This window comes from Mizuhopecten yessoensis, unplaced genomic scaffold (genome assembly GCF_002113885.1).
Source record: "Mizuhopecten yessoensis strain PY_sf001 unplaced genomic scaffold, ASM211388v2 scaffold9847, whole genome shotgun sequence".
In the NCBI taxonomy this organism is placed as follows: domain Eukaryota; kingdom Metazoa; phylum Mollusca; class Bivalvia; order Pectinida; family Pectinidae; genus Mizuhopecten; species Mizuhopecten yessoensis.
In genome coordinates, this window is record NW_018408252.1 from 3815391 (window position 1) to 3841613 (window position 26223).

Sequence of the window (26223 nt, forward strand, 5' to 3'; positions counted from 1 at the left end):
GCCAAATATGAAGATTCTATACCTTTTAGTTCTTTAGAAGAAGTCGTTTGAAGTTTTTGACATATTTGACCCCTGTGACCTTGAAAACAGGTCAAGGTCATTTTCGTTCTCAAACTTTGTAGGGCTCCTACCAACGAAGCTTTCAGCCAAATATCATGACTCTAGGCCTGTCCGTTCTTCAGAAGAAGTTGTTTAAAGGAAAAGTTGACGGACGAGGACGGACGGACGGACGCCGCGCCACGGCATAAGCTCACTTGGCACTTCGTGCCAGGTGAGCTAATAACTGTCCAGGGCTGTTCAAACTTTTCACATTCGGAAAAGCTAATAAAAACAACTGTTCAAGATTTTACGAACTTTTCACATTACCAACAACTTACTGGAGATGACTTGATGAATTAAACTTTTTGTTTAATTTCCTTCATACAAAAATATAATTCATTAAATTTAATTTTGACCTTAAAACTATGACAGTGAACACCCTTCAGTTTTGTTGGCTGGTACTTCTGTGAAGAAAAAATATCCATCTTTGCAACAATACCAAGTATCTTTTTATACATCAACTGAAAATGTGACATATATGTTTATCTTTATACAATCATTTTTAATTGGGGGTGTCATTTTGACCGACATTTTTCTTTAACCCCTAAATGTCTTACTTTCTACACATCAGGATAGGTTGGAACATACCAAATAAAACATATTATCTGGTCCCTGTGGTTGTCAACTGTAACCGTGGTAACCTTCCTTAACCATCTGAGATGTTGACTGACTTGCCCAGAATAGTAACCTTGGTAACCTTACCTTAACCATCTGAGAAGTTGACTGACTGGCCCAGAGTAGTTATCTTGGTAACCTTACCTTAACCATCTGAGATGTTGACTGACTTGCCCTGAATAGTAACCTTGGTAACATGACCTTAACCATCTGAGATGTTGACTGACTGGCCCAGAGTAGTTACCTCGGTAACCTTATCTCAACCATCTGAGATGTTGACTGACTTGCCCAGAGTAGTTACCTTGGTAACCTTACCTTAACCATCTGAGATGTTGACCGACTTGCCCAGAGTAGTAACCTTGGTAACCTTACCTTAACCATCTGAGGTGTTGACTGACTGGCCCTGAATAGTAACCTTGGTAGCCTTACCTTAACCATCGGAGATGTTGACTGACTGGCCCTGAATAGAAACCTTGGTAACATGACCTTAACCATCTGAGATGTTGACTGACTGGCCCTGAATAGTTACCTTGGTAGCCTTACCTTAACCATTTGAGATGTTGACTGACTGGCCCAGAGTAGTTCCCTTGGTTACCTTACCTTAACCATCTGATCTGTTGACTGACTGTCCCTGAATAGTAACCTTGCTAACATGACCTTAACTATCTGAGATGTTGACTGGCTGGCCCAGAGTAGTTACCTTGGTTACCTTACCTTAACCATCTGAGATGTTGACTGACTGGCCCAGAGTAGTTACCTTGGTAGCCTTACCTTAATCATTTGAGATGTTGACTGACTGGCCCAGAGTAGTTACCTTGGTTACCTTACCTTAACCATCTGATCTGTTGACTGACTGGCCCTGAATAGTAACCTTGGTAACATGACCTTAACTATCTGAGATGTTGACTGGCTGACCCAGAGTAGTTACCTTGGTTACCTTACCTTAACCATCTGAGATGTTGACTGACTGGCCCTGAATAGTTACCTTGGTAGCCTTACCTTAACCATCTGATCTGTTGACTGACTGGCCCTGAATAGTAACCTTGGTTACCTTACCTTAACCATCTGATCTGTTGACTGACTGGCCCTGAATAGTAACCTTGGTAACCTTACCTTAACCATCTGAGATGTTGACTGACTGGCCCAGAATAGTAACCTTGGTAACCTTACCTTAACCATCTGATCTGTTGACTGGCTGGCCCTGAATAGTAACCTTTGTAACCTTACCTTAACCATCTGAGATGTTGACTGACTGGCCCAGATTAGTTACCATGGTAACCTTACCTTAACCATCTGAGATGTTGACTGACTGGCCATGAATAGTAACCTTGGTTACCTTACCTTAACCATCTGAGATGTTGACTGATTGGCCCAGAACGATATCCAGTTGTCAATGGTGATCTTTGTCCTCATGTCACCATCCTGTTTGTAAGAATCAACACTTGTGTACAAAGATAAATTTTTCATAAACCTTGCAAACACAAATTATTTTCTCATTGTAGTAAAGACATTACATCGGTTTGGAAACATTATTTATAAAATCTTCCTTCTTACTTATACATATACCTTTTTGGTTCTTTCCCAATGAAAAGTTTCTTTTGAACAGGACACTTTATTATATCTTACAGGGGTTGACACTAGTCCTGGACTTAAAGATTTCAGCAAAGACTAGTGAACCACCTAACCTAATTGGTCCCTTGGACTTGTGCAAAATGATTATAAAACAAGAATATTCCTTTTTAAAATTCAGAAAACTTCTGAAAATAAGATATATTTCATGATAATTGTCAAAAAAAATCTAAAACTTCACCATATTTTTATGGCAGTTGTTATTTTAAGTCCCCTACAGTGAATTACTTTGATGTTTTGTGCTGTAGATCTTGATGTTTCCTTATCAGGAAATCTTGGATTAGCTACAATGACGAAGGACTAGTGTTAGTAAATAATCTATTCAACTAGTCCTATGGACTACCAAGTAAAAAAAATAGTGTCTAACCCTGCCTTACAGAATTTCTTTAAAATAGTAGTCCAACCATTTTGTAAAAGTTTAAAATCTCAAGTCAAGTAAGTTCACAGTGAAATACCATGCGCCCGGTATGTGGCCTGATAAGCTGGTTTATATTAAGCAGATTTTGGATACGTGAAAATAAGAAGAGAGAAGTGCTCTACAGATTGACCTGAATGCAAATTCCCTCTAGGCAAGTTAGTATTCTGATTTCCCCAAACTATCAAAGAAAATGTTACTTCAACACAGCTTTCAATGCTTTTCTAATTTACTTTTAGAATCAACTTAGATTTGATTCCCTGGATTGCTGGTTGGCGCAGAGGATAAATCGCTCGCCTTTCACCAAGGCGGTATGACGTGAAAAGATATGGTTTCACCTGCCTGACCATGTTTGTTTTTCTCTGTGTAATCAGGTTTCCTCCCATATTAATTCATTCACCCCTGAAGACATATTTGAACTCTTCCAATTCAAAGGTTGGAATAGTTCATTATGAAATTTCAGGGGTGAATGAGTTAAGGCCCTGCCGCATGCGCTAACATTCCGGCCAATTGAGTAATCAAAACATATACATGTTAAAATAATTTTATTTATAATTATTGTTAATTAAAAATTAACTTAATATTTATAATATTTCCGACAACGCTAAAATCAGCATACCATGCTTTCTCTGTGTGTTCCAATTTCACCCCCGAAAAACAGGAGCGGGTAGGGAGAGACCATACTGGTGTCATACAGGTACACCTGCAAAATATGGATACAAAACTTAGATTTATGGACACCTGTGAGGAATGGATACAAAAACTGAACTCCAGTTTACCAGTAAAATTTGGATACAAAAGTTAGATGAGGTTTACTGTTAAAACATGGATACAAAAGTTAGATTGAGGTTCACTGTTAAAGCATGGATACAGAAGTAAAATTGAGGTTCACTGTTCAAACATGGATACCGAAGTTAGATTGAGGTTCACTGTTAAAACATGGATACAAAAGTTAGATTGAGATTCACTGTTAAAACATGGATACAGAAGTTAAATTGAAGTTCAATGTTTAAACATGGATATAAAGTAAGATTTAAATACATTGTTAAATATTAATACAAATATTAGTACACTTGTAAGAATTATCATACAAAATTGGACACAAACATCTTCAAAATATGTATACAAAAGTTAGATTAAATTTCATCTATAAAATATCATAACAAAAAACTTTGTATACCTGTGAAATTATGGATCTAGAATGAACATATCAATATCTACAAGATATGGATACAAAAGTCAGATTGCAGTACACTTTTATAAAACCTCCATACAACAGCAAATGTAAAATTTAGATACAAAAGTTAGATTTAGGTATATACCTTTAAGTTATGGACAAAAATTGGACTGAGTTACAACTAAGTAGTAACATGTTAATCACAAGCAGAGGAGGCCACATCACAATATCACTGAAAATGTTCATTTAGCAGGAAAATCAGATATATATGCAAGTTTCATCGAATCTCTGCTATGTAAAAATGATGTTCTTTCCCAGGCCATAACACTAGTGTCACCAGTGACTAAGCTGGCAGAATGTCAGTGAAATTGTCTGGGTAAGAACATCGTTTTTACAAAGCAGTGACTCGATGAAACTTGCACATATACATAATAACAATAATGTCAATTTTCAGACATACATATTCCTACAATGGTTTACTCATCCTTAGCAGCTTAGAGAATGAATCAAATATCTTTGAACTTACTTGAGCAGTTTTCATCTTCTTGTGATAGATGAACCAAGAGGAGTTAAAATTTCTGTTACTGTTGTTAACAGATGCCGGGTGCAGGTAAACTTTATTCCTTTCACCATTGAGGAGGAACGGCACTTGTCTAAAGCAACAAAAAAGAAAGTCATAGACACTTTTTATGTTTCGGTTTGGTTTGGTTGTAAAGGGTTGTGTATCAAATTTTTGGCTAAGGTAATTTTAAGCATACCCCCTTGTTTGTAATGTATGTGTGCATATACATACATGTGCTGGAAGCGGTATTATAATTATAATAATAATTCAAGGTTCTTATATACAGCTTTATTGCCGCCATTTTGGTGCTCACAACTAGCATTCTACAATTCTAGCACTGCCCATGCATGTACTCATTTACAGCTGAGTAGACTGGAACAAGCGTATTAAGGTATCTTGTTCAAAGTTACAACACAGTGCCGTGACGTGAATTGAACCCACAACCCTTCGGTCACCAGTACGGCGTCCTACCATGAGACTACTGTGTCCTGTTAGCCAATGTAATGTTTCACTTCAAACACACAAACAATGGATTTTAAACTAGCTGAAATGAATCAAAACAAGAGAACCCAGAGAGATCTTGGCACCAGCCATAGTAAGATCTCCATTTATTCAGGCTCTATGTAAATTCAACCTTTCCTCTTTGTTCTCATATCTGTTGGGTTGATAGTCTTGACTTTTTATTAAAACTCCATACAGCTCGGTTTTAAGGCTGATTGACATTTATGTCTCTTTGTTAAGTGGTATAGAATGATATTTGCAGTTTTATTTGCATTATATGCTATAAACTTTTTGCATTGATTATTGCCAAAAGAGGGAAACCTGGACCTGTATTCATGAAATCGTTCTCATGCTTAAAATCAGATATTATGCTCCAGCCCATTTTCTAGTTCCGGTGATCAATTAGGAACGAAAGACATTTTGTAAATGTCTTGGAAAAAAATTAAAGAGACTTCAAAGCGAATATTGTTTTAAAATGGTTACACAGGATGTTTTGACCATATCACATGGCTTAAGTGTGTTTAAAACAAAGTAGCCTTGAGCTCAGAATCTGTGTATGAGCATGATAAACGCTTCCATAAATATGGGACCTGGGCCTGTATTCATGAAACCATTCTCATGCTCAAGCATGGATTCTGTGCTCCACCCAACTTTTTTGCAACTTGCTTAAATCACGTGAAATGATAACAAGATATCCCAGTGGGATCTTGGTGCCCACCATTTTAACATCTTCATTAGTTCTTTGTCAGTTTGATCTTTTCTGTTCTTTTCTCTTATCTTTTGATCAAGTCATGTTAACAGCAAATGCACCTTGAGGTCGACGGGACACTCACCTATACTTCTGAATGTTTTTCTTGAATAGCTTTGCCACATTCGGGTACAATCCGGCACATATAACCGCCTTCACCAAATTCTCATTATCTGAAAATAAACAAGAAGTAAAACATAAGACTTGGACACATAAATGTAGTAGAATTATGTAATACCTGTTGGTACATTTTATTTAAATCACGAATCAAAAGGAAGAAGTCAACGGATCATGAGGAACAAATATATAAATTGTACATAACTTGTCAAATACTTAAATAAATTTTCCTGTATTGTTAAAAGACTAATAAAATCTATTACCTGTAACTGAGTGAGTTAATACGGAATTATGTGATGATCTCGACCACTTAACTTGGGATTTGGACAACAGAAAGATCCATTACACGACGGATTTGGTCAAATAGTATAATCAGATAATACTAAATCTAATATTGATTTCATTAGTTAAATATTATAGTATTATTGATTGGTTATTTCTGTATTGTCCTAGTTATTGGTCTGAGGCCTGTGGAAAGCTGAACACAAATGAAGCAGGCAGAGGACCAATAACTGGGCCAATACAGAAACAGGAATAGGCCTGCATCACTCATCACCTGGTGTTAATCTCACAGCTGTAACCTTAAAAGTCGACTAAAATAAAGCTACAGGCAAAGCATCAGTGTCTTGACTCAAAATCATTCAAAAGAACATGTTAAAGATTTAAACACATTTGACCCCTGTGACCTTGAATTTGGACTATCATCACCCTAGGCTTCTTAGTTATTCAGAAGAAGCTGTTTAAGGCAAAAAGTTGTTTAAGGCATAAGCTTACTTTGCCCTTTGGGCCAGGTGAGCTCATAACCTATCAATAATACTATAATATTTATGCATATATATGTAGGGCAGTTTTCGTCAATGTTCTCAAAAAAAATTCTCAACAATATTTTATTAGCAATCCCATGATCTATTAGGAATTTGTAGAGATTTTCTTTTTGAATTGGAACTTTTCAGAGATGAATCTCAAAATGCAGGGTTTACCAGGGGTAGGTAAACTATAATTTAGGGCCTTCTTGAGAACACTATACATATCTGTCCTCATGTCTGTATGGACCCAGAGTCTTTATCAGAGTGCTATTGGGCGAAAAGTTTTTATGATTTTTGACAGCTGACTTTACTGATTCGGCACACTGTGGCCAAGTGAACTGTTTTCAGCGATTTAGAGTCGAAACACCGGTCATTTACACTCTTTGCTTGACAAAGGAAACAGATATTTTCGAAAGCTTGCAAAATAAACTGTTTCCGGTTTGTGTCCAAAACAAACTTAGCCTCTATCATTCATACCAAACTAATGGAGCTTATTCCAGATTATCCGGGTCTTTGTAGTTTTAGACTCATTTTTTATTGAACTAGTATTATACTTACCAGAATTCATGTTTACTGATCGGTCAGAAGGATTCCGAGTGTTGATAAATCTGCGAGCATGTAGAAATTCCCCAAACTGTCCCTTCATTCCATCCAGTTGCTTAGTGAAACAAAAACAACGGGTGAGTAACACACACAGGGTCAAAATTACCAATATGTTATATATCAGAGACATGACAAAAACGGGGAAAAAAATGAGAAATTTGACATATATTTGGTTTGCTTGGTCCGGTTTGTTTGTGTTTTTACGTCCTATTAACAGCTATGGTCATTTAGTAATGTGCCAGTTTTTTTAGTGGTGGAGGAAAACCAGAGTTCCAGGAGAAAAAACACCAACCTAGGGCCAATACTTGGCGACACATAGGCCTCGAACCCCCAACCCAGTGGTTGAGGGCTAAAGGTAGCAGAATGTCAGACGCCTTAACCACTTGGCCACAGTGGCCATTGTTTATATATCAGAAAGTGATATTTGGTACTTCCTGTTAATTTTTATTGAATTATCGAAATGTTTCAATAACAATTTTCTTGTTTTTAGTTGTTTCTTATAACTTGTTTCTGGATGAAAGATTTTCATATTTTCAACTTATGCTTAAATATTATGAAAATTGTCAGTAATTAATTGAGTTAACAATATGCAGTCATGCATGAATGACCATAGCTCATGCTGCATACACACAAAAACCTTGTAATTGTTATAACTTCATAACATGTACACAAATTCCCTACAGCCGTTCTTGACTAGTTGCTTGATAACGGGGAAGTTGATGGACGGACAACAGATGGTGCAGACCTTCGGGCAGGTGAGCTTAAAATTGACATTGACATTTTATAATTAAGATATCATTAAGTTAATGTAAGTTGAGGAAAATGGATCCTGATTACACCTACCTTGAGAATACTGGGGGACAAGAAATTTTCCCAGCAGTACTGTGAGCCTGTTCCTTGTCGCTTGGCTTTTTCCCAGCCCTAATGTAACATTGCACAGAGTGAGAAAGAGGGTCAAACCATTGATTTTATTGTACAGTACTATTAGACTGTTTTAAAACATACCATGTATGCCTGAATCAGGCATATTGCAGACATTATAGATTGATTGTCCTTGAAAGAAAAACATAATAATAATAATGATAATATACAGGATTTGATATAGCCGCCCTATCTAGCTGGAATAAGCCACTGTAAAGTGCTTTACAGTACATAGATATACAATTTATACAATCAATACAATTAGCATATACATTAATCAACATATTGAGGAATTTGCAGGAGCTGCCTTATCAGGCACTAACTACTAATCCTATGCCACCTGGCTAATATCTCCCTATGTGTACATGTATGCTTGCATGTGTGGTGGAAATGTATTGGAGATGTATTGAACATGATTCTTTGCTTCCCGAAGATCAGTCTTCGGGAAACAAAGTATAATTTTTCCCTACTGCATGGGCAAAAATAATTCAATTATATTGGTAAAGGAATGATAACATAACAGTAAACAACATCAGGCCTACACAGCCATTGTTGTCCCCTTATTTCGTACTCAGATCTCAGGGGTGACACCCTCACCTATATATCTAGAGAGGCCCTGGACTGTTTGAGGGAAATGTGGGAAACTCAAGCAAGAGAGGGAAAGACAACAATTTATTTCCCTGTCATGTGATCAACTTAATTAATCCAAAGATGGGAATCTCAAGCAAGAGAGGGAAAGACATCAATTTATTTCCCTGTCATGTGATCAACTTAATTAATCCAATGATGGGAAACTCAAGCAAGAGAGGGAAAGACAACAACTTATTTCCCTGTCATGTGATCCACTTAATTAATCCAATGATGGGAAACTCAAGCAAGAGAGGGAAAGACATCAATTTATTTCCCTGTCATGTGATCCACTTAATTAATCCAATCATGGGAAACTAAAGCAAGAGAGGGAAAGACATCAATTTATTTCCCTGTCATGTAATCAACTTAATTAATCCAATCATGGGAAATTAAAGCAAGAGAGGGAAAAACAACAATTTATTTCCCTCTCATGTGATCCACTTAATTAATCCAATCATATTTGCTGCTATATAGATGTTGTGTGATAATGTATTATTGGAACTAGCATGATAACATCAAAGGTGTTTCTGACCAGAAATAGAGGAACACTATATCCTGCATCCTCACTACTCCAGGGGTAACGCTCACTTTCACTCACTACACCCCTGGAATATGTCATAGCGAAATCGAAGGCTCAGTGTGCGCCACCTTGTGAATGAGACAAAAAGATTAGTTTGATCCTTTGATGTACATGAAAAGAATCTTGTGGTTGCGTAACGATAAAATTGACTGGCTTTCACTACTGCAAGTAAATGCCCTGAAAAATACATGAAATACACATGAAAATGCCATGAAATTACTGAAACCTCATGAATAAGGCCATAATATATTGTCAATTGTATTTTCATGGGTACTCATGAATTACTAGAAATCCCATGAAAATCAATTTCATGGCCATGGATATCTATAGGTGGTGATCCATGGTCCATGGTCATGAATTATGTTCCTTTTCAGGGGGTTTTCATGGCCCATTTTCATGGCATTTTCATTGATAATTTTCATGGGTAGTTGTTCATGGTAAATTCATGGGCTAGCATACAGTAGTGTTTGAAGTCAGGTGTTGCTCCTATGTAATCTTCAAAGGACAAGTATCAGCCTAGCGATTGGTCAGGTTCTTTTACCCGAGACCAATTAAAAAGCTAGCCACGTGCCTTCAATTTTGCTATGACATATTCATGGGGTGCAAGGAGCTAAAGTGAGGGTAACCCCTGGAGTATTGAGGATGTGTTTCATGGTTCTTAGCAAAACATATTTGTAAGTACTGCTTGATGATTCTTAAATGATTACCTTGAAAGCATTGACCAGCATGATGTGGTCACTTTGGCTCCCATCAGACAACTTAACCTTGGCCCTGTCAGCTTCACTCTCTTTCCCCTAAAACACAAATGTCAAAGATTTCTGAAGTTTGCAAACTATTGAGTAACTCCAACTGCCAGCCTCAGATACATAGCCTTGCACGAAGTGGTAATAAATCCTATAATCTTCACTCAACAATGCACCCAGGTAGCTTTTATATGGGTGATACATTGTGTTTTCATTAATATTGTTGTTGGCACTCTGTGATAAAATACATAAATTGCAATGGACAAGCACTTTCTGGATTCTGTCTAAGTCTAAATAAACACAAAATGAAAATATCTGTCTCAACTGTCACTCCATTCCTTCAACATTCACTCTTCAAGTTTCTGTATATCTACCAGAGGAGTAACAAAGGCACTCTTGAAGCTCAGACTAGCGGCAATGGTGCATATAGGGTCTAGACAGCCGAACATGGCACCAAACAGGATCATCTTGCCGGACTTTGGGTCAACAGGCATCCGTGCCAAGTGATGACCAAGGGGCAGCAGGTTCTCATTTTCATCCAGAGCTTTCTGTGTAAGGAAAACAATTAGGTCCATATTACCGTATTTATCTGACAGTAAGCAAAAGCCTGGTAATAAACCCACCTAATTCTATTGCTGTTCAGTAGAAGTTTAAACAAATGCTGCTAAACAATCTTTAAGGAATAGCCCCAATAACACTGTAGTGGAACTGGACTGGGTGGATCATCGACAACCAAGTAGCTCAATTGGTATAGCATCCGTCTAGAGTTCGGAGGGTCCCAGGTTCAAACCCCGGTCTGGCCGTGCATTTTTTGGCTTCAGTTACATTTGGGGCCAAATGAAATACACACAGAAGGTTGTATAGGCACCCGTGTGTCTTCAGGGTAAAAGACTTTGTTAAAGGAGGGAGGAATGTAGCGGGACTGGACTGGGTGGATCACGGGCGACCATATGCATGTAGCTCAATTGGTATAGCAATTGTCTCGAGTTGGTGGACACGCATTTTCCGCTCCTGTTACATTCAAGCATGAGTAGGTGCTTGGCAAGGGGATACCCTAACCTGGGTTGTAAACAGTGATGTCTTCGAGGGAGAAGATTTAGAAAAAGGAAGGAGGAATGAAGCGGAACGGGACTGGTTTGGGTCGATCAGTGGCGACCAGGTAGCGCAATTGGTAGAGTGTCCATCTATAATTCGGAGGGTCTCGGATTTGAATCCCAGTCTGGCCGTGCTTTTCTCTTCTGCTATTACAATATAAACAGTGAACTCCTATTAGTAATGCAATCAGGATCTTACAGGTACATACCAGATCACGAAGCGTTACCAGGGCGATGTGCAGGGCCTCGGGGGATGGCTGCTGCATGGCCTTGCTGATGAATGGCTCAATCTTGCCCAGTTTTAACAGCTGCAGGAACACAAAAGTAATAGTTTTAACAATTACAGAAAAACATGCTCAACTAATGCAAATCTGTGCTTACAACAAAGTCAACACTGTGTCTCTTCAGAAGTGATTATCAGGAACATAAAAGTCTATAAATATCATGCTAATACAAATGTACCACAAATACTTCCTATGTCCTTGGAGTCCATTATAAAATAAATTTTGTTTAAATACACAGATACAGTGAAAAATGCTGCAATTTAGACCTCCTGTGTACAGAGACCACTTCTAACTCATTCACTCCTGATGACAAGTTTGAGCTCTTCCAATTCAAAAGCAGGCTTTTCAGAAACTTCGATTTGAACATACCAAATGTCATTTTAACTGGCCAAGAAAAAGGTGATTTGAACAGGACAAAATTAGGACTGAACCAGTCATTTAAGCCTGCTGTTTGTTCTTCATGAAAACCCTGAAAAGTGGGAATAGTTCATTATGAAATTTCAGGGGTGAATGAGTTAAATCTCCTGCATTAAGAGAACTATTTTTGGAATTCTCCGTGGTTGTCTCTGAATACAAGTTTGACTATATATTTCATGTTGTAGACTAATCTCTCACACCCTTAGGGGGTGAGATAGGGGAATCTCAACCCGAGGGGGACGATTCTTAAGTACCCAAACACGAGGCTTTGTCGAGAGTTTGGCAATTAAAGAATCTTTCCCCGAGGGTTGAGATTCCCTATTTAACCCTCAAGGGGGTGAATGATTATTTTTCTCTCACCCTGTTCACCCATTGTGTATCATATATACATAATGTAATATTAACGTTACAGGCCAAATTCAGGGTTGACGTGATGTTGATGGCTTGTTGACGTGATGTCATTGTATTGTTAACGTGACGTCATACCATTGTTATGAATAGGGGAATCCCCCATCTCAACCCTAGGGTGAGACAAGGATATCTCACACCGGTAAAAGTGTGGATATACCTGTCCAGGGTAAAAGAAATTGATAATCCCTTCAAAACTCAGTCTACAATAATCTCTTCGATACTCAAGTCTTTTTTTTTCACAATCCTTACTTTACTTTTTGTGTGAAAAGATCAGGTCGTTCCTCCTTAAGAAAAACACACACTAAGTTGTGACATCATAAAAAGTGAATGGCATTTTGAGCCATAGTGAATATCCACCACATGTGCTGTTTACAAACATGTTAAGACTACGTATACTCTGTCGGTGGAGTTGCAACTGAAATAATGGGATGGGAGAAAAATAATTATTCCCTACCTTGAGAGTGTAACAGAAATTTCAATCATGGAATGATTATTCGGTCGTCCTACCCTTGGCAGAGACTCAGGTTAGAAAAAAATAAAATAAAATTCATCCCTTGGGTTGGAGATTCCTGTCAATCCCTCAAGATAGGAGATTTATTGTCACTGTTATGTGACAGGTAGGGTTGCAACGATACGTTTATCTCATGATACGCATCACGTTACGTTACTTAAAAGTTCAAATTCATAATGATTGAATGCAGGATTTTTGTCATAGACTTTAACAGTAAATACTATCAAAATGTATTTTTGTATGATGTTTAGTATTTTTGGGTATGACTGCACAGTGGATCATATCTTTACTGAAAGATTAAAAAAAATTAGTACATTTCTTTTTAGAGTTTAATAAAAAGTGATTGATAATTTCAGTACTATTATTGTAAGCAATACAATTCGATACGATACACAAGAAAGCAATGTGATAGGATAGGATATATTGTTGCAGCCCTAGTGACAGGTCATGTGACAGGTCATGCAACATGTTGCTTTACCTTTATCTGCAGACACAGCTCCTCTAGAGGGGTGCGAAGAATCTCCGGCAGAAGGTAGTCCTGCAGTGATTCCTGCTGGTGACTTGTGTATAGGTGGAAACACACCCCCTCCTGTACACTGTATAAAAAATAAAAAATAAATCAAAGAAATTAAAGGTAATTTAATAGAAAGTCTGTCGATACGAAAATCTAACAAACTCTGGCCCCAGAGGGATGACTAGACATTTTCAGAAACTGTATCAGACTAGTCATGTGACTGGTCAGTCATCCAATGAAGGTAATATGGTAGAGTAATAGGCCCAATATAAGAAGTGCATTGTAGACATTGGCAGATTTGCTCTGTTCAGCATCACTAGAAGAACACAATTTTTAACAGCACAGTCACAATATATTGACGGAAATCTCGAAACACAGTCGAGACGTATCCTCCTTTCAATAGTACAAATTTTCTCTTTTGAAAATTGTTTCAAACTGTCACATTTCTGTAACAACATAAAATTTAAACTTTTATACTTAAAACAGAGCACTAACCGCCCAGCTCGACCCCGCCTCTGTCTAGCATTGGCTTTGGACACCGGCTGGCTCGTCAACGTGGCCAGATTGATCTCCGGCTCAAAATCCTTTACTTTTATCTTCCCACAATCCACCACATACACGACATCATCAATGGTTATACTGCAAAGAAGGAAGGACATGCACTGTATTAAGCATCATATTCACCATAATCAGCTCCTATGATGCTTTTTTGGCTTAACTCATTTACCCCTGAAGATACATTTGAACTCTTCCAATTAAAAGGTTGGAATAGTTCATTATGAAATTTTAGGGGTCAATGAGTGCAAGGGGGGGGGGGGCGGCGTTAGGACAATAAAAACGCAAGTTGTTATCACCAAAGGACATTATAAATATTACAGTGTGGCTGGAGGTTTGGATATCAAATGTTTCATCCCCTTCACAGGAAGTCCAGCCACGATCACCAGACATAAATCTCTGCTTTAAAGTGTAAGTACTATTAACTCATTGACTGGGCCTGGTCAGGTCTGCGAGGGGTCTAAATTCCTCACGAGAGAGCCTAGACAGGCAGAGGGGCACTTATAGGGATAGGAGCACTAATTACGGCAAATACAGTAATTCGTGAGATATTTAATGAACTACATGTAGAAACAGCTACAGGCTAAGAAAAATCTGTTTAGTGAACAAGAGGCTGAATGGGCCTGCATCGCTCACCTGGTATTAATCCCACAATTGTAAGCTTAAAAGTTGACTAAAATAAAGCTACAGACAAAATATCAGTTTTTTTAAAAGAACCTGTTAAAAATTTAAACACATTTGACCCCTGTGACTTTGAAGGTGGAATAAGGTCATACATTGTACAAAGTTTATAGCCCTTCATCTAAGCATGCAACATGCCAAATATCACCTCCTAAGACCTTTTTTTATTGCGATTAGGTCGTTTAAAGATTTCTACACATTTAACTAAATGTGACCTTGACAGTGGTCAGGGTCATTCATTGAATAAACTTGGTAGTCCTTCATCCCAGGATGTTACTTGCCAAATATCAACACCTTAAGGATCTTATTTATTCAGAAGAAGTTGTTTAAAGGTTTAAAACATATTTGAACCTTTTGACCTTGAATATATGTCAAGGTCATTCATTTGAACAAACTTAGTAGCCCTTCACCCAAGCATGCTACTGTCCAAATATCATCATCATCCTGGGCTTTCTGGTTATTCAAAAGAAGTCGTTAAAATATTTTAACATATTTAACCCCTGTGACCTTGAAAATAGGCAAAGGTCATTCATTTGAACAAATTTGGTAGCCATTCATCCTATCTTGCTACTGGCCAAATACCATCACCCTAGGCCTCTTGGTTATTCAGAAGAAGTGGACATCAAGCCTACAACCTTACATTCAAATGGCTGACACACTACTAGCTTTGCTATATGTGGCCCTCTTAAATATAAATGTAATTCGAAGGTATTTTTAAATGTCAAAATAGTTCATTGAAGTATGATATTGTTACCTGGTCTCGGCGATGTTGGTTGCAATGATGATCTTCCTGACCCCCGGGGGAGGTCTATCAAAAACCTCTTTCTGGTTCACCGTAGGCATCATCGAATGAAGAGGAATAATCCGAAAATTACCTGGAGGATTTTAAAATAAAATACTACAACAGTTAATAATAGCAAAAGAAAGTTTTTGCACCTTGGATATTTTTTCAATACTTTTAACGAAACATTCATATGTGAAATTATTCACACAATTACATCTAGTTCACCAGCATTAATTACATGAACATTTTTTTTTACTGCAAATAGTTTGTAGAATCAAAATGTCAAAACTTCTACCTGTGAAAATTTCTACTTTTACTGTCTATCCTGAAATTGCTAGGGCCAACAAAGTCAAAATATGCAGAAGACCACAAACCCCTTACAAAATTCAATAATTCAATATTCAGACATTCATTTACCCCCTTGGAAAGCCCCTTGTTTACCTGGCTTATATCTGCAAATTGTCTTTCCATAACACCAAAAATTAATCAACTGACTGATTAACCTGTTACTTGGTTGGAAAAGTTTGTTTCCCCCCCCCCTTTTTTCACTCGGAGAAAATGTCAATTTTTCAGCAATTTTGTTAATGACATGAAATACCATTTTAGTTATTTATCTAATACTTGACATGTATTTTTCAAAACGAAAAAAAAAGGTTATTTCTATATGACCGACAGATATACAGAAATACAAATACCTTAAGAGGGACAGAACTAGAAGAGAGAAGAAGGGAAGGGGATTAAGGGTGCTTAACAAGTTGGAAGGGTTTTTAGGAACCTGTTACTAAAAGTTCATCTGGTTTGACAACTCTAGTTTTTATAGATAATTTTTTTTCGTTGATTGCACAGGCCAGAAGTAAAAGTTTCTTCATTTAAAAAAAAAAAATTGCTTCATAATATGTGGAAGAAATCGAACATAGTGCTAGTAGAACAGCTTCTAAAATTTTGAAATCAACCAAGGTGTATCACTATCTCTGTGGCAATACCAACACCGATGCTGATGCTACAGTGACTGCATAGGCAAGTTAACCCTTTCACCACTGTAGACAATAATGGACTCATCCATTTCAATGCATGGTAGAGTCTACTGAAGTTACTTAGAGGTGAAAGGGTTAAAATGTAGACATATTTTAATTGATCATTACATCATCTGCTGAAAACAGAACTAATCAGTAGTTAGTGGACGTATCGGCCACGTACCAAACAAACAAACAGAACATTTAGGCCAAACAAAAATATTTGTTTTTTCTGGTAACCCTACCTAACCTTATTTTTTGTGCCTACCCTAAACTTTTTAAGGCCTTTTTACAAAGAAACACTGTTAAAGTCAAGATCACTCTAAAAAATAAACCATAAAAAGTTATTTGTTAAAATAAAACCTGTTACTTACCTACCTAGCCTAAAAAAAATCAGCATATGTTACAGGAAACACATATTAACATAAAAATGTCGAGCCAACGTCGTAAGGTTGTATAGGTGGGTTGATCAGTGTGGCACTTCGTGCTGAGAGTGGATACAAAAAGGTATGCAGGGCGATTGGTGTTGAATATGGAAATATAGTAGGCGGTTCCAATCACAACACAGCTCAGGCGTTACCGGTTAGTGGGTTTTATTGGTGGACTAGTTTCGACTCTAAAAGCGAGTCTTCATCAGGACCTGATGAAGACTCGCTTTAAGAGTCGAAACTAGTAGGAACCCCACCTACTATAGGAAGTACATATTTTTTTTTGTCTGGCCTTTCAGCTCAAAATTATACTGATGTGCATTGTAAGTTGACATTATCATGATAAGGGTAAAGTGTAGACATTGTTGAGGGAAGAATACTACTTACTGCTGTTGAAAACTGGTGTCTCAACTAAACTTTTATTCACATTTTTTATTTCTGCCATACCAGGTACAAACACCAAAATAGCACCATCCTGTAATACAAGGTAACATTTCTTAAATGTCATTTTGGCACTCCTACATTGATACTGAACTGTAATAAGCCAAAGGTTAATTTACATATACCCTTGCTCATCCATATCCATGAAAAACACCAAAACTGTCAGACAAAGGCTAATACTGTATATATCAAACACCCCTCACTCACCCATATGTATGTACAGAACAAACTAGATGACAAAGTTAATATATATAAAAAACACATCAATAAAAAATATGTATGTAAAGAAAACAATAGATGACAAAGTTAATATATATCAAACACCCCTCACTCACTCATATGTATGTACAGAACACACTAGATGACAAAGTTAATATATATCAAACACCCCTCACTTACCTATATGTATGTACAGATCACACTAGAAGACAAAGCTATCAATAAACAATAATAATAATAGACTTTATCTAAATTTGACAACACATTGAGTCAAGGACTCATCTCACATGTGGTCGACATAAAATATACAATATTTATCAAATACCCCTGCTCACCCATATGTATGTACAGAAATTATACACTAGATGACAAAGTTATTATATTTCAAACACCCCTCGCTCACCAATATGAACTACATCTATTAGACAACGACTGATTTATATAAATATTCTCCGCTAATCCATAATCCATACCCATACAAGTATGGTACAATGATATAATGCCACTGTTTCTACATTTTTCAATGTCCCACTGGTACACTTGTTATTCAAATATGTGTTACAGTGCAGCCACGGTGGCCAAGTGGTTAAGGCGTCTGACATTCTGCTACCACTAGACCAGTCACCTCCACTACTGGGTCACGGGTTCGAGACCTACGTGGGGCAGTCACCTGGTACTGGCTGTTAGTCGGCGATTTTTCTCTGGGAACTCCAGTTTCCCTCCGCCACCAAAACCTGGCATGTCCTTAAATTACCATAGCTGTTAATAGGACGTAAAACACAAACAAACAAAACAGTTTAACATTACTGTATGCTGTCCGTGATATTTTGATTTTTTTTCAGGATGAACTTTGGTCCTTCCATGAGATTATTTCTGTTGTATTTTCCCAAAATCAATGCACAAAAATCCTTTCATTTTCCCCAAATATTGCTTTCTGTGGGTGATATTTCCCCCAAGACACAAGGCACAGAGCTAGGCCTACGTACATGTGGAAAGGAGGTAGAAAAGTCACTGGTTGTTCAGTTCAGATTAGGACTGCAACAGTACATTTTACCCTGATACGTTCTTGTGTACCAGGTGGAAGTGTTTTGTTTGCCTTAATCATGATACACTTAGGGTAAGGAGATTTTCAGTCTTTTCTTTTTAATTAAACTCTAATAATTCACCTTTTGCTTTGGAATCATTCAGTTAAAATGTGGCCCATTTTTCAAAAGTACAAAAAATCATACAAATATATAATTTCGCAGTATTTACTTTTTTAGTCTATAACAAATTAAAGCTCTGTAAAATCCTACACTCAATCATTATGAAATTGACCTTTTCGACAGATTTGTGTATCATGATACATATTGTATCGTTTTGGTTTTATTTTGTTAAACATCCTATTAACAGCTACGGTCATTTAAGGATGTCATATTGTATTGTACGCATCATACTGTGATATGAATTGTATCGTAAGCATCATACTGTGACATGAATTGTATCGTAAGCATCATACTTTGATATGAATGTATTGTGAGGTATATGAATTGTATTGTAAGCATCATACTGTGATATGAATTGTATCGTACGCATCATACTGTGATATGAATTGTATCATATGCATCATACTGTGATATGAATTGTATCGTAAGCATCATACTGTGATATGAATGTATTGTGAGGTATATGAATTGCTGTAGCCCTAACTTAGATTTAAAGTATGGTTTGTTTGTGTTTATGTGCTATTAACAGCTATGGTCACTTAAGGACATGTCAGGTTTTGGTGGTGGAGGAAATTTAAGCCGGATTTCCCAGAGAGAAAACATTGACTTACCGCCAGTACCTGGCGATTGCCCCACGTAGACCTCGAACCCGCGACCAAGTGGTGGAGGGCTAGAGGTCACAGAATATCAGACGCCTTAACCACTTGTCCACCGCAGCCCCTAGATTTAAAGAATTATTGAGTCAGAACAATAACTTACTCCATCCATTTTGAAGCAGATGTGATGGATGACTCTGTGTATGAGTTCGATGTCCACCTCGTCCATATCCATGTTTTCTATTGCCCTCCGTGTTGACTGCGAGTACCTTTCAGAGGAATAAAACAATCAAATCCAAGTTGAATTTCCTACATCCTCAGAATTTCAGAGGTTATGCTCACTCACAGTTTTTGCATTCCTGGAACATGTCACGACAAATTTGAAGGCTCTGTATGTGCCACAATGTAGATGATACAAGACTGGTTTGATCCTTTGATGCACATCACAGGAATCAAGTAGAAGCCTAACGGTAAAATTTTCTGGCTTTGAAGTCCAAAGTCGCTCCTCTGTAATCTTCAACGGGCAGGTATCTGCATAGCAACTGGTCAGGTTTTTTTTAACTTAAACCAATCAAATAGCTAGCCTAGTGCCTTCGATTTTGTCATTACAAATTCTAGGGGCACAGCGAACGTAACTTCTGGAATTTTGAGGATGAATTTCTCATTAATATAGCTGTATATCATTCTGAAAGATTACACATGCCAATGTGTCAAAAGATAAGATTTTAAAAGATATTTCATTTTACTTTTTTTCCGCCATTATTCATTATCTAAATGAAAAGCAGTAACATACTGATGACAGAAGTTGACAGAACACAATACATCTCAGCACACACGCAGGCATACATACATAGGGAGATATTAGCTAGCTAGATATATAGGTGGCATAGGGCTAATAGTTAGCACCTGATAAGGCAGCTCCTCAAAATTGTACTGATTAAATGTCTATGTACCGGTACTGTAAAGTGCTTTAGAGTGTCTTATGTTAGCTAGATAGTGTGCTATATCAAATGTTGTATATTATTATTATTACTACTATAAATGAAACCAACTTATAAAATCTATAGGTAAAAAAATCATCAATTTGGATGTGAAGTTCTTATTTTTATTTCAATTTACGTTGGCAATCCAGTATGATGTTGAGGGTATAGAAACACACATGCGGTGGTGCTAAGAATCAAAAGGTAAGTTTTCTCATGCCTTACTTTGCTGGGTCAAGTGTTTTTAACCATGTCTTTGTTTCTTCTATTTCAAGCTGACACTTTTGTTTCTGTTTTCTGGGGTTAAATGCCGGCTTCTTCTGTTGGCTGGGCTGATAACTAGAACGAATAAGGGATTAAAATCTCTTACACATTATCAACAATTCAATGCTAAAACATTTAATTCACTTCCAATAAAAATATTTTGATGTGATAAATCTATGTGGCATACCACTTCAAATTTTATTGATTTGTTGCGTAACAGTTTAATAATCCTTTAATAGTAAAGGGAAACAATACTAATCACTCACTCAGTCATAGCTTGACAGAGGGACTAGTCTGTCTTGAAATGTTGCGACATGTTTAATACGTACATTGTTTGTGTATAAAGTAAAACCTTGATATTACTTTTTTCCAAACTGATGAATCTTATTGAAAATATGCAACATGGAGGTTTTCCTGACATCATTTCCAGGCATACTTGTGTACAAGTTACATAGAAAATTCTACATTGCAGTTACTAACCCTGTCATTTGTATGGCGTCTTCTAGCCAGTACTCCTTCACAGGATACGTGAATCCTGGGATATGTAGCATGGGGCTGCCATCTTGTGAAATAAAATGTGAAAATAATTGTCAACAAACATCACTAAATAAAATCATTTGCCTTTCATGCTTGTTTATTTACGTTTCCACTCCAAGTTCCTCTATAAGCATTACCAGAGGAAATAGCATTCATAGAGCTATGAATGCAATTTGATCAGCATCATTTTGAAGCTTCTCCTCTCACCTCAAATAACATGAGACAACCCTCTAGAAGCAAACATTTTGATGACTTTAGGCTGCTCCAGGAATCTTGTTTGCACTGACAACACAGACACTTGAATACAAGAAGTATCAGGGAATATCTGTATTTAGGTCAATAGTAACAAAATTTTAGAATGTAAGTACAGTACATTGTATAAGGATTAAACAAATATCGCATTTTTATAATGTTCATGCAGGTATGAATGCAAATCAGTTACATTACCCATTACCATGCATGAAGCCTACCAATATATTTAACCAATTTGCATTCATACAAGTATGAAATTGAAAAAGTGCCATTCAATCCTAATATGATCATTGAACATTAAACTTTTACTCATACATCTCAACAGGACAACATTTATAAGTAACTTACTGAAGTAATTTGAGAATTGTTCGGCATTCAATGTAGCACTCATTAGAATGACCTTGAGGTCAGGACGTTTGGGGAGGAGGTCCTTCAGGATGATGAGAAGGAAGTCGGACAATACGTCTCTCTCATGTATCTCATCTACAATGATGTGGCTCGCTCGCCTCAGGGACCTGTACAATTCATAAATTTTATAAAACCTGTTATGATACACAGGTAATGAATGACGAAGAATTTGAATAAAATAACGTGCAAACTAACACACCATTCATAGTGACCGACACTCACAGGGACCTGCTTCCACACAGTTTAAAATAACATGTTTTTCGATACAATTTATAATAATTGAAATGTTTCACTTAACATTCACAGTTACCTTTTTCAACACAATTCATATTCGTTGGTGTTATTAAATACCCTAAGGGACTGTAACTACAGTGTATCGCTCACCTGGATATATGTTTAAAGTATATTACTTGATATGAAGTAAAGATATAGCACTCCTTGGTAGGTATGAAATTTCAGAAAGATCCATCCAGTATTTCTGGAGATATAGCGAGAACAAAATCCAAGATGGTGGCCTGGTGGTCATCTTGTTTTAATGAATTTTAATGAATACATCCTAATAGTAACAGGCACTACCAGACAACTTGATAGAGACAACATTGGGATAAAATCTTGAATTCCTATTGTAGGAGAAGGATTTCAAAGGTTTTACCTCTACTATATATATAAACTTTATTTATTTTACAACAATTATGAAACAAGTTATTTCAACTTATATTAATCACTCTTGTTGGCCCCGATGTTAGCGTGTGGGGGTGTCTTACCTCTATTTCCCCTATTGGGCCCCACCCTTCTGCCCCAAGTGGGGCCACACCGACAGTTAATACAAAATTGAGTGCCCTTGGCCCAAGGATCCTCCAAACCAAATTGGGATGCAATCCCTTAATCCCTTTGGTAGATGAAGGATTTTGAAGGTTTACCTCTACTTCCCCTAGTGTTTTAAAGGAAAAGTTGAAGGATGGACGACGGAAACTATGCCATGGCATTAAAATCACAAAAATAATGTGTCACATTCACAAAACTGTAATCATTTATGTTAAATCTATATTGACACTTAGGTATTTGACCTATATATATTACAGCGATATAAAGATACAAACTTACGGATCAAGTTCCAAGTATTTCAACAAAATACCTGTGGTACAGTATAAAACTGATCCCTTCTTCCTTGGTAAATGTCTGGAAGAAAAAATAAAAACACAAATTTAGTTTTCAATATTGAGACGAGGAGAATACAAGCCTTTCAGATTGATATGTCTCACCTGTGCCCCGCTTTGACCATCAATGCACATGTCAAGTTGGTCTAGCACTTATAGTTTCAGAGAAACTAACTTAAAAGCAAGAACTTGGTGATGGAGATGCTGACAAAGTCAATGGACCATTAAAGGTAGGCTGCATCCAGCATTTGATACATGGGTTGAGATGTACTACCTAAGATGCATCTATGATCCAAGTTTGGTTGTTCTAGGACTTATACTTTCAGTGAAACTAACTTAAACGCAAAAACTTAATGTTGATGCCACCGCTGCCGGAAAAGCAACACCTTAGTCTTGCTTCCACTACTTCATGGCGGCGAGACAAACATCACCTCTCAAGAAAAAGAATCAGAAATGTACAATAAACCCTGAACAGAATGCCATGTCACAGAGGAAATAATTTCAGTTCAGATTGGACAGTTGGGGTTAAGGTAAGTTTTTCGAACTGAAGTTTCAGTTAAATCTGACAATAATATTACTGACACCTGAATTTTAGGTAGTGTCCTAGAGCTCAGGGTTGAATCTTCAAAGAAGATTTTCAGTTTGTCATACACTTTTTTCTGACTTGGTGTTTCTTGCCCAATATATAACTGCAGTGAAAAAATATACATTTTTTTTTTTAAATCTTTAATTTCTGTTTTCACAAAATATCTCTTTTCATGAGACCTCAATCTTCAAACCTTTTAATAATAATCTGAGGTAAATTTATGAAAATGCTCTGGAGATCACCATTTTAGTACTTTAGGTCAAGGTCAAAGGTCATATTAAGGTCACACTGACCCCATTTTAGGACGCTACACATGGCCTTCCCATGATGTACCTTTGTACAAAGTTTGATGCTGAATCATAAAACAATGCCTAGATAAGCTCCACAAACCTTTATTTTAGCACTTTAAGTCAAGGTCAAATGTTAAGTTTAGGTCACAGTGGCCTGGTTTCAAGATGTGACACACTGCCTTCCCATGATATACCTTTGTACAAAGTTTGATGTCCATTCATGAAACAGTAGCTGAGATATGCTCCAGAAAACCTGTCAGCATGTACGGAGGGACGACACACACAGACAAAGTGAATACCATATACCCCAGGCTTGGTCAAAGTGGTTGGGGGGGGGGATAAAAGTTTTTGTGAAAAACGCTAGTCCTAACCATCTGTAACTGATCTTTCCTTCCAATGCTACAACAACCCACCTCTCCAGCCTTATGGAGTATCCAATGTCACCCTCTTTTCCAACCGACTGTCCGCGCTCATCAGCCACTCGTTCAGCGACCTGCAATCAAACAGCGGACATAAAAGAGACTCCAGACAATATCTAAGATCCAGGATCCTTAAATGTGAAATTGTTCCAGGTTGTGACATAAGACTTTTCTTTCTTTGAATATGGGTTAATGTCACTTCATTCTGAACATTTTGAAACAAGCTGCGCCAAAAAGCTACTGGTTCATATAACATGAGGTATACCATGTCAGAAAGATATTGGTCATATATCATGATATCAAGCCTTTTTGTTGTTCAGAAATCATTTGAGCCCGTCAATAAATCTGACTCTTGTGACCTCAAATAATGGTCAGGATCATTTTATGTTTGCAAACTATGTAGCAGGCTATGATACTGAAATTATGCAAACTTGTACCATATACTTGTGTTCTGCATGTTGGATACTTGTAGAAGATTATCACAATAAAATGAATAATGAAAGTTGTTAAACCACATCATGAAAGTGAAACTCTAACCACAATATGCCCCCCCCCCCCTCCCTGTTAGGGGGCAAAACTAGTTACTACTGTGTAAAATCATAATTCATGTGTCAACAATCTTGTTCCACATAAAACTTACACAGTTCTAATCTTCCCCTCATACCTTATACTTACAGTTATAGCGCTGATCCTCCCCACATACCTCATACTTACAGTTATAGCACTGATCCTCCCCTCATACCTCATACTTACAGTTATAGCGCTGATCCTCCTGGGTTGAGTACATATGACCTTACACTGTGATCCCTTCCCGCGGGATATGTAGTCATCCAATATAAATTGGGGCACCTGAAATTAAGATATTGAGCCAATATAAATACTGAAAAAAAGGGGAAAAAAAAGAAAAAAACAATATTGAAGTGGATGCCTTTAGAGAAAAGACAAAAATACTGGTTCGAATTTTTTTGGGCATTTCCATATTAGATCCTATAAAGGGAAATTCTGCTGATATTCAACCAGTGAACACTTTATCACAATTTGGATTGGTTTGATTTGTTTGTGCTTAATGTCCTATTAACAGCTATGGCCATTTAAGGGTTCCAACTGTACCTCAGCCAAACACTTAAAACTAGGTGTTGGAAACTGTTTATCTGGCATGACTATAGATTTGATAAATAGTTTCTAAAAAGACAAGAATTCCACGGAAGTGGATATGTCGCCTGCGCAGGAAGCTGGGAGATTATGAAGAAATAGATACACTTTTCATTTCAAGAAATAATGTTAAAAGTAAGCAAAAATCATAGATTATGTTTTTGAATGGCATCATATCATTTTGTTATATAATCTGTTATTCTGGGAAGAATACTCTTGAGTTTTAAGGAACTTGCTATGGATACTCATTGTCTCAATTCCACTCCAATATGGTGTCCACAAGCAAGACCAGCATCGCCTCATTGGTATCCATAAAAAAAATCTTGAAAATACAAGTATGCTTAGCACTGCATGAAGTTTGAGTTTGATCGGCCAAAGGAATCTCAAGTTATCGCACGAAAACAGATTTTCTATTTATAGTTACAGTGACCTTGACCTTTGAGCGTCGGACCTGAAAAGCAATCCCAAGCAAGCACTTTTGGTAAGGAAGCATTGCATGAAGTTTGAGTTTGATCGGCCCAAGGAAAGTCAAGTTATACCACGAAAACAGATTTTCTATTTATAGTAACAGTGACCTTGACCTTTGACCTTCGGACCTGAAAAGCAATCCCAAGCAAGCACTTTTGGTAAGAAAACACTGCATGAAGTTTGAGTTTGATCGGCCCAAGGAAACTCATAGACATAGCAATACCTATGTGTCACCAGCTTTTCGCAGGCGACACAAAAACCATTCCTTGTGGGACTTAAACAAAATATTATCAACAACAACGTTCTAAATATGAAAAAATATATCAGCAGGGCTAGACCGGGGTTTGAACCCCAGACTTATGATTGACATACTTATGCTCTAGCTGTTTGAGAAACCTTGTCAACAGAAGT

The 26223-nt window shown here is 37.2% G+C and overlaps 1 protein-coding gene across 3 annotated transcripts in view; it reads right to left on the bottom strand.

Moving 5' to 3' along the window:
• The window catches only part of LOC110458885 (ATP-dependent RNA helicase DHX36-like), a 39745-nt gene that overhangs the window by 5090 nt on the left and 8432 nt on the right, over positions 1–26223 (bottom strand). The window contains exons 8-28 of one of the 3 annotated variants that reach the window (XR_002463835.1): positions 24907–25041; positions 24187–24266; positions 22845–22919; positions 21681–21847; positions 21024–21105; positions 20505–20618; positions 19463–19568; positions 17226–17313; positions 15368–15488; positions 13873–14016; positions 13342–13459; positions 11450–11548; positions 10521–10694; positions 10111–10197; positions 8116–8193; positions 7228–7327; positions 5832–5919; positions 4462–4588; positions 3378–3461; positions 2572–2627; positions 2056–2136 (exon numbers count right to left, since the gene is read on the bottom strand). Coding sequence is in view for 2 of the 3 variants with exons in the window: in XM_021510842.1 (XP_021366517.1) it covers positions 2056–2136; positions 3378–3461; positions 4462–4588; positions 5832–5919; positions 7228–7327; positions 8116–8193; positions 10111–10197; positions 10521–10694; positions 11450–11548; positions 13342–13459; positions 13873–14016; positions 15368–15488; positions 17226–17313; positions 19463–19568; positions 20505–20618; positions 21024–21105; positions 21681–21847; positions 22845–22919; positions 24187–24266; positions 24907–25041 (2148 nt within the window). In the remaining variant the exon portion in view is untranslated. The remainder of the gene's footprint in view (positions 1–2055; positions 2137–2571; positions 2628–3377; positions 3462–4461; positions 4589–5831; positions 5920–7227; positions 7328–8115; positions 8194–10110; positions 10198–10520; positions 10695–11449; positions 11549–13341; positions 13460–13872; positions 14017–15367; positions 15489–17225; positions 17314–19462; positions 19569–20504; positions 20619–21023; positions 21106–21680; positions 21848–22844; positions 22920–24186; positions 24267–24906; positions 25042–26223) is intronic. The other 2 variants (XM_021510842.1, XM_021510844.1) reach the window with 2 other exon arrangements.